The sequence below is a fragment of the Columba livia genome, chromosome Z (genome assembly GCF_036013475.1).
Source record: "Columba livia isolate bColLiv1 breed racing homer chromosome Z, bColLiv1.pat.W.v2, whole genome shotgun sequence".
Classification (NCBI taxonomy): Eukaryota; Metazoa; Chordata; class Aves; order Columbiformes; family Columbidae; genus Columba; species Columba livia.
The window spans coordinates 42,731,125-42,745,351 of record NC_088642.1 but is presented as its reverse complement, the minus strand read 5'-3'; the positions used below and the strand labels follow the sequence as shown (position 1 = coordinate 42,745,351).

Below are 14,227 nucleotides of genomic sequence, written 5' to 3'. Positions count from 1 at the left end.
CATACACAAACATGACCACACTCAGAATTTTTGCACATTCTTCCTGCCAACCTGGCACGTGGTCTCTGAAATACTTCCATAGATCCACAAACACACTTGCTACCAGTTCACAAAGCTTTCCAAAAATCTTTCCCAGTCGGTGCTTGTCTAGGTTTCTGTCTACATTCCTGCACTTTGGTTCAATTTACTCTTATCTCCTCAAAAGCTCAAAAGCTTTTATCAGATTTTAACCACTGTTTGGCAATTATCTCCATTTGTTTGCTTAGTATACTGTCAATTAGAATCACCTTGGGGCCAGGCAGTTTCCCCCTGTCTGTAGAGTTAGTTCCACATTCTTTTAAATTATCTTTCTGGACAGACCAACTTTCTCGATAAGAGGTTGACATCGGCTCAGGATGGATTATATCCTGAAAAAAAATTAGAAAATAATGATGCACATCGATCCCCATCTTTCCTTAACTTAAGAGTTTGATTTCCTCACATAATCAAATCCCCAGGGTGCCAGAGGATGCATCCATGTACCACTGGAGGGCATTCACATGTACATCCTCCCCCCTTTCACACTTCTTCTCCTACACACACATACACACACACACATCTGCTGCTGGCTGTACTGCAAAATAACTTTAGCAATCCCAGGGTAAAGCCCAGCAAAAGCAGTAAGGACAACAAAAACAGTTGCAGAGGGAATCAGAAGGTGATACAGAAAACAGAGACCAGCTCTGCAAGCACCTTAGTTAAATTACTCCCAACTGTAGCTAAAATTCTTTCTCTAGGTTTTTATACTCATTTTTGACCATCCTCTATATGGTCGTCATATGCCAAATCATCCTATACATACCAGTAATTCATTTGTCCAGGACATCTGTTTTCTAGGTGATTTTTAGTTGCAATTTGCCAATCTTATCAATGTAAGGTCATTGCATGCTTTTCTTGAAAAACTTGCTGTACCATAAATATTTTCCCAATTTTGCAATACCTTGGCCAAGGGCGCCCCCTTTTCTATGCCAAGTTTTATTTCCCATCACTAAAAAAATTCAGGAAGACCCTCCCGTTGAGTCACGAGGTTCAGAAAGGACCCCCTTGCTTTCTAAACTCCTTCAGAGACGAGTTTAGGTGCAGCTGGATCCAATCCTAGTCTCAGACTTGGTCAACGGTTTATGTCTAAAGAATAATTTCTCATTCTCAAGAGAGACTCGAACCCCATTTTATGTGTACTTTACGCTGATCAGGCCACACACTTTGCACTCAAAAACACGCTGCAGCAAGGGAGGGACTCAAACCCACCCTGGTGTGGAGGAAGATTTAAACCCCTACAGTATTTTTTTTTATGTACCAATTTAGATCTTGGCATAGTCAATCGCCATCGGATCCATATTTTGGCCAGAATACCTTCCGCTGTATTATGGGCTCTTTTGTCCAGACAAAACCACAATACTTTATCATTTTCTATTTATCCTTTTACATTTCCCATTCTGAGTCCTGAGACTTGTCCTTCCGCTTCATCCCTCCTCTCAGATTGCCCCCAACCACCAAGGTAGTACTTAACAGTCTGTTTTCTTAACTTGCTCTGTGCACAGAGTTGTCTGGTCACTTGTATTGTGCCTACCACTTTTTTGTTTTACCCTTTCCCCTATGGTTTGCAGAGATCTGCCTTTTTCAATACAGCCTCAGGATTTCTGTTGGTCTCCCCTAGGGTCCCCACCGATGACCCACAGGACCGTTGAAATCAATGAGGCATGCCTTCCTGTCCTTCGGCGATAGGGACCCCCGAAATGATGACATCTATCCCGAACGAACCCCCAGATCTTTAGGAAACAATTATTTTGCAAATATAAGAGGCTCAGGCAGGATGTCTCAGCAAAGCATTTTGCAAGACCGGGTGTTCTACCTAAAGGTAGGCACACCTAATAGGGCAAAAAGCCCCTGCTTATATCTCCCCAAAATCCCGGCTGTGATTTCCCTCCCCTGTTCCCCATTGGTTGTGTACTTCAGGGTTTACAGACTATCTGAACACACACTGTACCCTTCCCCTTGTCAATCTATTTAAGATATGGATTCCTGGTACTTTGGCTACATTTCTCCCTAAATTAACTTATCAATACAGGTATTGGTAAGTATACAGGTGTCAGCACATATTCCGGGAAGAGACTGTGTATTACATTAAGAATTCATAGTCCGATGTCTCTCAGTCCTTCCCCCCTAAATTAGCTTGTAAATACAGGTATCAGTATGTATACAGGTGTCAGTACATATTCCAGGAAGAGACTGTGTATTACATTAAGGATTTATAGTCTGATATTTCTCAGTCCTTTCCCCCTGCTGGGGTCAGGTGCCAGGTCCTCAGTTATGTAAAAACAACAGTTCTTCATTAAATGTTCCTTACATCTACTAAAACATAAATCTTCTACAGTATTTGTAAGGAAAAATGGTACAAACAGTAGTTCAGTGAGTAACATATAATATGAGCGTAGCAGACAGTAGGCAGAGAGCAAAAAACTATGGTATATGACTTTCACGGAGGCACCCCAAAAGTCAATGAAGGCGGACAACAAGTTCTAAACCAGACTTTATTCTAGCTGGAAAAGTATAGCCAATAAACTAACTAGAAGCAGGGTTTATACCATTATTTAGGACTCCAACAATATAAAACACAGATTTGGCTATCAGTTTGAGGAGATTATTTGGGCATGACTTCGTAAGAATAATGAAGATCCACAGCATGCACACTTTTGCTTACAAGAAACAAAACCAGAGGCCTCTCACTGAAGGGTACCCAGAAGAAACAATCACTTGCCTGGGTTAGGCAAGGGCTCAGTCAAGGATATATCCAGCAAAGAAAAACAACCACTCTCCCAAACGAGGAGGTGAGGTGCATTCAATCCCTGGAAGTCTCCTTACATAGCGTCCCAGGCTAAGGGGTGGGCTCCAGTTCACAGACACACTGCTCTGAGAAGACCACTCAAAGGGGGTCTTCGTGGACCTCATTTTGTAGTCTGGTCAGATCTGGCTGAGGTCATTACAACATGGTCAAGAAGCTTCTCAGCTTCTCTGGGCACCTCCTTTGTTGGGGATCCTGTCAATCAGTTGAGGGTCCCACCCCTCCTGCCCCCCAGCCAGGGGGAGGTGAGATCACCCTGCCCCCAGTGGGGCAAGATGTGACTGCCAGCACTATCCTAGGTGTGTATGTGGAGACAGGAACAGTGGGGAACAGGAGGTGCCAAAGAGCCATCAGCTGCCCTTTTTGAAGGCTTGGTATCTCAGGGGATGTGCAGCTGTCACAATTACCTCTTCATGTTGCCTTCGCTTGTGAGTGTGCATTTGGCATTCTGTGTAAAGCTGTGGTGCTTGTTCTTTTAGTCCTCTTTCTGTGTAAATAGCTCCTGACCTGATGGAGGCTTTTTAATTTCTTAAAAAGAACTGTAAGAAATCAGTGGTTAAGTGGCAGATAAATAAGTCTGTTCTCTGAAGAAAACACTGTGGAGGGAGCTGATGCTGTTCTTTTTGGCTTACTGACCCATGGATCTAGGTATTTTCTGGGCAGTTAGCCAGTGATCTGCCTCCAAACAGCTGCAGTGTATGGTCTCTCTTAGAGGAACATAGGGAATAATGAAGTGTATAAAGGACCAATGACACAAAAGGAATTGCAGGGAATGGAACTTGTAAACATTTGGAAGGGGAACTGCATTATTGCAGGGAGGGAGCATAAAAATACAGAACAAAACTCCGTGAAAACTACTTTTCATTAGTTCTGCTGCTCATGTAACTACTGATTTATTTTGAGGATGACTCTTAAAACATCAATGGCATAAAAGAGAATTTCCAAAGTAAATGCATTGCCTGTATTGTTATGGACTTGTTTATTATGAGTGGACTGAAGTGTCATCTCTATCTGTTGTTAACCAACTGGATAGAGGCTGTGTGGCAAGATGGGTAGTGAGGCTGAACGAGGATACCAGAATTTTCTGAAGTTCCTGAGTCTCCAGTTAGATTGGGACAAAAGTGGCCTTAAAGCATTTTAAAGCAAAGACTTGTGCCATTTGTTTCATTTATTATTCATCAACATCACGTTTGTGTGTTAGGTCAAGTGTTTGTTTCCTATCAGCTATGTTTTGGCTGCTGCATTTTCTGTTTGGCACTGATGTCCTAAAGAGACAAACGTTTATAGTAGCTTAGGTCTTCCTTACCTTTGTGTTTCTCCCTTTTTTGCTCTTTTACCTTTTGTTTTTTCCCTCAAATTTAATAGCAATGAAAAGAGGACTAGCAAAGAAGTCCAATAGTCTGCGTCAGTAAGCAAAGCATAGGAAAGCATTCTATAATTTTACAAGGCCATAGGAGAACTTTGTTTTCAAGGCACCATGTTTGGGTTTGGGGGCCTTTTATTTCTCTAGAGATTTTCAAATTAAGGCAGATTGTCTAGCAAAGAGATACCAAAGTGATTGCCAGCTGAACTATTTTTAATTTTGACGTTCCAAAGATCTTGAGTTTATGCAATTTGGAGAAGAAATGCTGGCTAAGGTTTATTGCATCTCTGTAGAGAGAGGGCCTAGAATCGCCACAGAAGATTTTATGATCTCAGTAGACAGCAATAGATAAAAATACTTTAGAACAGTTGAGATGACTGTTGTTGGATGTCTGTGTACTGACATGCTGTGATTTTATTATCCAGCATCTTTGGAGTTATTGCTTAGGTTTCGTCTGTGCTAGAAGGTTAGGCTATGCTAACTTAATCAATAGCTGAGGTGGCAAAGGTGGTCTTCGCAGACAAGAAATTGACTTTGAATTGCTCATTGTGGAGAGTTTGTCCGGTTCTGAGAAACAAAGTAATTGGTAAGAACTTTTTGGCCTGATAACCCCATTGCTCTTGAATTACAGACACAGTGCACCTGGAGAATCACTGTTTATGAATACACTTGCCTCTCCTCTTATGTAGACTACCAGGTCACAGATGCTTGAAATTTGAAGTTATGTTATGTTTGGTATTGAAAAGAATTTTCCATCCATGTTGGGGGGCCAGGTAGTGCCTTTGGAGAGCTTCAGTCTCCTTGCCCTGGCAGTCCATGTGTTCTACAAGGCATTCATGGTTTATGACTTTCTCTTGCTTTACCTAATTTCTGCTGTGTTGGTTTTGCTGTTCCTTGTGTTCAAAAATTTTGTGCTGCTCTCAGCTCTTTTGACAAGTCACACCGGAGCTTCCTAGATTGGTCTCATTGTTTTCCAGGCTTTTCCCTTGCTTTTGCTGCTTCCCAATCCAATTAAGCTTGTCCTTTTCAAGGCTATTGCTGAAGGAGTGAATTTCAAAGTGTAATAAAAATGCTTTGGTGGGCTGCATTGCACCACACCTCTTGCAGATTATTTTATTCAGCATTCTTGTGGCCACTAGAGCTATTTATGTTGTCATAGGAACAGTGGCATCAAAATGGGAGAGGTATCACGTAGCCTTCGGAGTGGGAAAACTGGGACATACAGATACCTGTTTTCAAGGGCTGTCCAGAGGTCTCAATGGAAAATACAGCTAGCAGGCTGAGGTTGAAGAGGCACCTGTAGGATACATGTTTCTGGGATGTGAAAGTGAACTGAGCTCTGGTAAACAAGATGTTTTCTTGCTCCAACTGCTTGGATTCCCTGTGAAGATTTTCTATGAACACTGGAAATCTGGGCTTACAACTTTGTTTTTATGGTGTTGTCAACAAAACAAACTGCTGTTGTTATGAACTTATGACTCACAAAAATAAGGAGAAGTGGATTGTAGATGGTGCATGTATTTAAAAAAGAAATGTGGCAGTCTGATTTCTATTTAGGTTTGAATTCCTGGAGTTTTTCTCTGGATATGGCATATTTTGTGTTGCAAAAACTTGGGTAGTGAGAAGTTAAATTCTAAGTTTACTCACCCAGGCAATGCAGATGTTACATTCCAGAAAACATTGTGAAATAAAGCAGATGCATGCAGGTATTCAGGAGATTTGCTCTACTGTGTCCAGAAGTGTAGGCGTAATTCTCATCATCAACGATGAACACACGTGCTTCAACTTTGCAAATCGAGTAGCATGAAAGTAGAACTGATCTGCGGCCTGTTGGTCTGTGTTTGTTAATTTAACTGCTTTATGCCTATGTGAAAGGAGTCCTAAGTGCTCCTGTACTGCAACATGTGTATTTGGAAGTGGGGAGGCAAAAGACGTGATTCCTATAGACTTCCAAAAGTCCGGTGGCTGTTCTTTGTTGCTAGAGGGAGGCTACCGGTAGGTTTCCTTTTGTTTTTGGAGATGCCCCAGAGGCTGTTGAAGTAGGAGCAGCCCTGAGAAAATGGCAGTGTGCTAAAACAAAGATGGATATCTTGCAGGTCGCAAGGTCATTGTTCATTCAAAGTCTCCTTTAAATATACATATATATTTCTGTTGAATAATCTCTATTTTCCCACTTGCTATTATTACTGTTATTAACATACTGGTGCTCTCAAAGAGGCATTGAAAATTCAAAAAGAGCACAACTGGTGATAAATCCAGTGTCTTAGGTTCTAACTCTCTTCTGCCTTGCATGTTTTCAGTTGTATGTTTGCTGTTAGAGACAAACACCCTGTGCTTGTCTCAGTACCTCAGTATCTAAACCAGTTACCTCTGTATCTCTTAAAACAATCAACAGTTAGCAGTGGTCACATTCCTTGACTTGAGATTGCTTCACTGCATTATTTAAGGTATAAAAAGATGTACTGGTGAGGAGGAAAGTGGCTCTACAGCATCCTAGATTTATGTATGTTGAAGGCATTGTAAGCTTTACAGGGTTGTATTGTGAAATTTGTTGACAATATTTAACTCTCCTAGCTAATGACTTGCTATTGAGGCTGGCTGACCAGGTTGCTTAGATACTTCTCCTCCAGTTCAACTGAAATATGCCTGAAAGTAAACTATACTATACATATGTTTTTAAATCTGTGTATATACATTGTCCGTAAACCTGAGAGCCCTTTGTACCTGGACTCTACAGAGGTATGCCTTCATTAAAAGCAAAAGTAGTACTGTGTTCAGTTGTATAGATCCTGGTAATAGCAGTCACCATCAGGAGTTAGTCACTTAAAATGACCACATAGACTAGGAAAAATTGCAGTAACTTGCCTTTTTTCTCAAAGCTTTTGTGTATCTAATAGAGTTTGAACTCAAATGGGTATTTTTGCTGTTAAGCTGCTAGATAAACAACTGAAAACTGCTGCGCTATGTGGATATGTCACTGGCTGACGTGCATCTGTGTTGCTGCTTTTGCTTTCAGATGTTACCATGAGTATCAGTTGGAGCACAAGGAGCTATGGTAATAGGAGTGTTTGGGAGAGCTGGGTCTTATTTACTTGAGAAAGGTAAGAGTGTGATGGGGTTTTGGGAACTCCTGATGGAACAGAGTCAGAGTGGGTGATAACTAGTCAGGCAAGACCACCAGGGAATGAGATACCTTACCAAGTTCAAAGAAAAAATGCCAGAAGTTGAGAACTGGAAACTACACAGAAGGAAACATTAAGAAATCCACTAGAAAGGAAAACAGAGCTGATTATTTCTGTAGCCTGTTACTGAATTGGGAGATGTGAAGAAAATTCGAGAGTGCAGTTATATTACGCAAAACATAAAAAATTAGAAACTGCGGCAACCAAAATGAAATCCTGTGCAGAAAGAAGGTTATCATGTTGCGGTGAGTTAACTTTGGCTAGATGCCAGGCACCCAACGAGCCACTTTTTCACTCCCTGTCCTCAGCTGGACAGGAAGAAGAAAATATTACAAAAGGCATATGGGGTGAGATAAAGACAGGGAGATTACCCAGTAAGTGCAGTCATAGGCAAAACATATTCAGCTTGGGGAAATTAATTCATTGACAATCAAAAGTCAGAGTGGGATAATGAAAAATCAAATCTTAAAACATCTTTCCCTCACCCCTCCCTTCTTCCTGGGCTTAACTTCACTCTGGACTTCTCTACCTTCTCCAGCTATGTAACACAGAGGAATGTGGAATGGGGGCTTGCAGTCACTTCATTACAAGTTGTCTTTGCTGCTCCTTCCTCTTCATGTTCTTCCCTGGCTCTAGTGTGAGGTCCCACACGATTCAGTTCTCCATGAACTTCTCCAACATGAGTCCTTCCTCCGGGCTGCAGTTCTTTACAAACTGCTCCAGCATGGGACCCTTCCACAGGGTGTGCTCCTTCAGAAATGGACAGCTCGAGCATGGATCCCCTGCCAGGAAACCTGCTGCAGCATGGGCTCCTTTTTCCGTGGGTCTGCAAGTCCTGCTAGGAGCCTGCTCCGGTATGGGCTCTCCGTGGCATCACAGCCTCCTTCAGGCACATCCATCTGGTCTGGCATGGGGTCCTCCATGGGCTGCAGGTGGATCTGTGCTCCACCGTGGACCTGCATGGACTGCCAGGGGAAAGCTGGCCTCGCTGCGTTCTGCACCATGGGCTGCAACGAACTCCCTTTTCTGGTACCTGTAGCACCTCCTCCCCCTCCTTCTTCACTGACGTTGGTGTCTGCAGAGTTGTTTGAGTCTTCTCTCTTGGCTGCTGTTGCACAGCCATTTTTATCCCTTCTTAAGTGTGTTTTTCACAGAGGTGTTACCACTGTCGCTGATTGACTCAGCTTTGGCCAGCAGCAGGTCTGTCTTGGTGCTGGCTGTCATTGGCTCTGTTGGCCATAGGGGAGGTTCTGGCATTTTCTCCTTTCACCGTTCAGCCTCACAGCTCCTAAGCAAATGTACAGACATGCTAATCGATCTCCTACTGAGGTGACTCCTTCCCATGTACAGGATCTGTACATTTGACTGTTGATTATAGACAAGCTTTGGCAGGTCCCTGTGGCAAGTGAGCATGAAGGTGGTTCAGTCCCACCTTCAGAAAGGCGACTCACGATGGACATAAGGATTTAAATAAAAATGGAGAGAGGGAGGAAAAAAAAGCCCAAGAATATTAAAGCTACAAAGACATTCAATTAAAAAAAAGTCAGTCTTTAATAAAAGAGTAAAATTATTATTTTTAAGCTTTGTTACCCCCCGTGCAGAGTCAGTTCTGCTGCTCACAAGTCACCTCTACGGAAGTTAAATCCATTAAAAGCTCAGGATATTACCAAAGCCATTTCTCACATAGCCCCCTGCTGCCAAAACCTTGCTGTGTAAACCCAGTACAACATGGCCTGAAATAAAGGGATCTGGAATTATTTACATAGATAACCAATGCAGACAAACATTGCCTATCTGTATGTGCTTATCCTTTGACTACACAAGGCATTTGAGCTCGTAATTTTGTCACAACTCCAAGAAAGGTCCTTCAAGAAGAAAAACACAACTACTTTCCATATGGTGTCCTGGGGCAAGGTGAAGTGTATGAAGAACTGAGTGAAAAAGCTAATGTAGGGGAGCAAAGTGAACTCAGCACCTTATATTTTTTGTGTGTGTGATTACTTATAACTTAAGCAGTTTGCTGCCTAGAAGACTTCTACAGCTGAAAAGGGTAATGTAGTTGATCCCAAACACACATTTTTTCTGGGTTCCTTTTCCTGTACCTTGGATCTAAAATTGCAGATAAGTTACAGAGAAGCCATTGTTTTGAATAAAGAAATGCATATATACAGAAGGATCTGTCAATCCTACTGATATTCTCTAGATTACTCAATAGTCAGAAATCTTCGACTACTCTAAGTTTGCCATGGGGGAAAAGTCTGGAATTGTAAATCCTAAACCAAAACCTTTTGATGCAAGAGAGATTTATATATTGTGTCTTTTGCTTAAATTGTGGTGGCTTCAAATATTTAACTTTACTCAGAAGGCTTCCAGAAACTTGTGGGGTTTTTTATTGTGGTTGTTCTGGTGCTGTTTTGCTTTGTGTGGTTTTTTTTTTTTTTCTTTTCTTTTCAGGACTAACAAAAATGCAGAAATAATCCAGCTGTATAAATGGAGTGTTCAGACTGATGTGCGATTTGCAGCAAAATCTAAATATGAGTGACCTGCTGCTCTGTCATTTGATAGAATTGCTGCATTTTGTCTATTTTTTTATAAATGCAGTACCTAGATTTTTGTGTGTGTTTTTGCAAGAATCTTTTAAGTGGGTTACATCTGTCTAATACTTGTGTTACAGGCAAATGTCCATGGCTGTGATGTTCAAAGTAAGCTTCAGAAAGCAGTACCATGCAACACAAGGACAGAGGGAGCTTTGTTCTGTATTTTCATGTAAGGACAGAGGTCAGCAAGGTTGTTGGCAGGAACAGAGAGTAATAAACTTTGCTCATCAGTGAAAACATGTCTCTAGAAGAGTGCACGTGGTTTACGAGTAAGGAGGAAAGGGAAACGGCTTCTGTCTGTGTGCTTGTAAGGAAGTGCTTCTTTTTGAGTTGCATTTGGTTTGTGTACCAAGACAAAATGATTAAGAACTCTTGTAAGGTGTTGCTCTAGGTGACCCATCTATGTTGTACTGTGGTGAAAAGTGACCCATTTTGAGCCTCTCCGTAGTGCTGTGGCTTATTCAAGACATCAGTATGGATTGAAGAAAATTCTATTAAGTGTTTAAAGGGATCAGTTTTTCACTGGAGTGAGTGGATGTGGGTCCTTTTCACGAACTCTTAGGTAGGTAGTCTCTCCAGGAGGCTTTTACCATGAGGCACAGTCTCTTCAGAGTAAAGAACACCATCTGCATCCATTTCTAGAAGTGTTTCAACACTGGGCAGGCTCTGTATTGTGTGTGAGGCTGTGAGACCTTTGTGGCAAAACAGAGGAGGAGAGTGATATCAGGACATGGCTGCAAGAGCTGATGTGGTTTGTGGGTTTTTTGGGGGTGGCTGGCATTGGTTGCATAGGACAGCTTTGGTCTTTTCAGAGTTCATAAGGCATTTGGTTTGTGTGTGTGTGTTTGTTTTCTCTATTTCTTGTCATTAAGCTCTGAATCAGGCATTTGCCCCATATTAGCTATGTAGAAGCAGTATAAGGAATGTCCTAAAAACTGTGTTTCTAAGGTCATAGCTTCATGCACACTTAAGCTGCATCTGGAATAGCAGAAAAAGCTGCCCATTATCACCTGGCTTATAACCACCTTGCTGGATGAAAGAACTGCTGCAGTTCAACACTAGCATAAAGTGTTAACTGAGGTAAATCCCTTGTCCGGTTTCACTGAGTGTTCTTACAGATGCATACCTGCAGTGTGTGGCAGACCTGGAAGTGTTTCCCTCAGTGCTGCCCTATCACGAGATCATGAAATGAAATCAAAGAGGTTACAATCTGTTTAATAACTTCTAGGTGATATTTGTTTCTGCCTCTCTTCGTACATTGTACCTGTTGGATACATTGCTAGGAGCACTGACAGGGAGGACTGCCAGCTATTACAATGTTGAATGTAGAGATCTTTTTTTTTTTTTTCCCCCAGTAATCTGAAAGATTACTTGCTCTAACTAGTAATCTATTTTGGTAGTCTTTAGGGGGCTATTAAGATAAGTGGATTAAATTTTGGACAGACCCACACAGTAAATAAATGCTTTGTAAAGGTAAACAGTGATGGCATTGATTTATTTATATTTTTGGCTGTTCAAGAAATCCCCAACTGGAGCTACTGATAGAGGTGGCATCAATGATGAAGGAACATACACCTGGGAACTTGGGAGGGGGAGACAGAATAACTTAGGATTTTAGGAAGGAAAGGTTTTATTTTCTTTTGTGTGTAGCTCTACAGTAATGCAAAGTGAATTAAAAATTTTGCAGATGCAGTGGCCTCAATGTGCAGATATATCTTTGAACTTTACCTTCATTTGTGTCATAAAGTTTGTTCATTAATCAAAAAGAATATCTTCGTTTCCACTCTCCCTGCAGTTTTGAGTAATCCTCACTATTCAGGAGACTGAAGCTAGAGGCTTCTCATTTTGAGGGTAGTGATTCTTCCCACCTAACTCCAAGTAGTAGTGCAAAGCCCAAGCTTGCAGGCTGGTAGACACCAACTTCAGCTGCTGAATGTAATTTTTACAAGGCTCTGCTGTATGGTTTGCTCATGTAGCCCCAGTGCTGTCCTCCTGTGCTTACGGTACTTTTACATATTTGGTGCTTTTTGCCTCTTGTATGATACGCACAGGAAAATTATGATGTAAACTATGTTCAAGGCATATGATTAATATTATTTCTTATCAAATAAAAACCAGAAAACCTGAATTAACTTTATCATCCAGGACCATGTTATAATTTCACAGAAGTGTATTAGCCCTGTCCTACCTGTCCTACAGAACTAAACACCTGACTACACTTCTTTTTGTTTTTTTCCCAACTGAACTGTTAATTAAAAACATTTTAACATCGCAGTTATTTTCATCTTAGAGTTCATTCTCATAAACTTTGTAGTATGGTTGCCAGTATTGGTGAGAAACAATTTCCTGTAAAAAACAGGAGAGTTTCCCATCCTAAGATGCTGCCTCTGTTATGAAAATAACATAGAAAACATTGGCATTTAGACAAGTGACGACTTGTGTCTAGAAATCCAGAGCATAGTCTAGTAATTTGACTATAGGAGAACTAACATTAGATGGCTTATTGAAACAGGCTGCTGATATTAATTGAGTTATATAATCTGGATTGTGCTTTTCTCTCTCAAAGTAGCTCTTGAAAGGAAGCCTATATGAAAGGAAGCCTATTAGGAACAATAAGCAGGGCCTTCCAGTCTTTCTGATGGCTTCTGAGACACCAGAATTGAGATGCCTGTATTGAGAAACTGAGATGCCTGTATTGAGAATACATATTTCAGTTGCTCCTCTATATTGGGTTCTTGTTAGAGGATACTTTGAACCAATTGTAATATCTCACTATTGGTGGAAGTGCAAATCTTTTAACACTGGACAGTCCCCGGGTAGAGCCTGTGTCTGGGAGGTGTTCTCTCCAGTTCAGTTTTTCCCATTGTTTAGTCTTGGCTGCACATACCCTTGTTTATTTCCTTGCTACTTAAATCCTAACTCCTAATAATGTTCCCCTACATTCCAGCTCATCTTACCATCCATCATCTCTGGCTGTCTTGAGGAGGAAGAGAAACAAAGACATTTCCAGAGGATGTATGTAATATTTTGTTTACTATTTGCTTCTCTCTTGTCTAACCTTATCAGCTGTTCTTTCTTCTAGTTTCAGTTTCTGGGTACCTGAGTACGGAAGGGTCTGTGATGTGAGTGTTGAGCAATCTAAAGAAAGTTCAGAATTTCCTCAGACCTTGTATCTTGCTAGAAATCAACATCTGACCCATGGTCATGTTCCAGGAAAATCATAGACTTGGTACGTGGCTTCTGAACCAGGAAGTAGTATTCATTATTTCATGGGGCAGAATCTTTTTGCTTATATTGCTGTTGTGCTCTGAGAGGCTGTATTTTGCACAGTGCTGCAAATGCACAGTGAAAAAGAAAAACTGGTAATCAAGCAGACTACTTTCAAAGTGGAGAAGTGGTGTCATATATATTCTGTCTGACCTGGTGCCAGGAGGTTTCTTTTGCTCTGTTTAAGCACTTACCAGTCTGTGACAGGACTGCTAGGACTATGGAAAACTGCTTATGTCCAGTAAGCCATACGACGTCTTGTTAATGGGTTTCTTACACTGATAGGTATCTGGTGTCAGTCCGGCTGATGATGTCCTGTTGTGCCTTGCAGCTTTACTCAGGCCACACAAAAGTACTGAAGTGCTTTCCTACACCTAGAACCTATGTATAACTTGACTTAAAAGTCTGGAGGCTTGTTTGTGGAAGGTGGACAGTGGTTTTGGAACAAATTGTTCTTACATTGTCAGGTACAGGTTAGTCCTAGGTCAGTCTAGATTGTACCCAGTTGCTGCATGTGGCCCTCAGTAAATGCTTAAGAATGGAGTTTGGGTGAGGCACAAACTAAGTAATACTTCCCATTATATTACCCAAGCTTCAGAAGGTCCTGGTCAGGGATCTTGTGAACTGGAAGTTGTATCAGATGCATTTTATTCAGTGGACTGGACTTTTTTTGAGGCACAGTGAGTAACTTTTCTTTGTCCACCTTTTCCGCAGCTCTCATGATGTTCACTCAGTCATCTGAGTTCTCAGCTGAAGAGTCCAGGTCTATATGGTGTCTTCCCCCTGCCTCCCCACCCCACTCTACTTTCTCACAGTTCTCTGACTTTGATTACAGGCTCTAAAGAACTCAGTTTTCAAGGCACTAGCAAACCCTGAGGTGTACAACATTTTCAGTATGTGTTTTTTTCTGCTAATTCAGAATGGTCATCTGTTAATT

General features: G+C 41.4%; 1 protein-coding gene across 10 annotated transcripts in view; it reads left to right on the top strand.

Moving 5' to 3' along the window:
- The window catches only part of RNF38 (ring finger protein 38), a 132,947-nt gene that overhangs the window by 16,499 nt on the left and 102,221 nt on the right, over positions 1 to 14,227 (top strand). The window contains exons 1-2 of one of the 10 annotated variants that reach the window (XM_065045585.1): positions 7,275 to 7,345; positions 12,971 to 13,038. The exons of 7 other annotated variants lie outside the window; for them this stretch is intronic. Coding sequence is in view for 1 of the 3 variants with exons in the window: in XM_065045576.1 (XP_064901648.1) it covers positions 7,297 to 7,345 (49 nt within the window). In the remaining 2 variants the exon portion in view is untranslated. Of the gene's footprint in view, positions 1 to 7,260; positions 7,346 to 12,970; positions 13,039 to 14,227 lie in introns of those variants that run through there. 2 more of the 10 variants (XM_065045576.1, XM_065045581.1) reach the window with 2 other exon arrangements.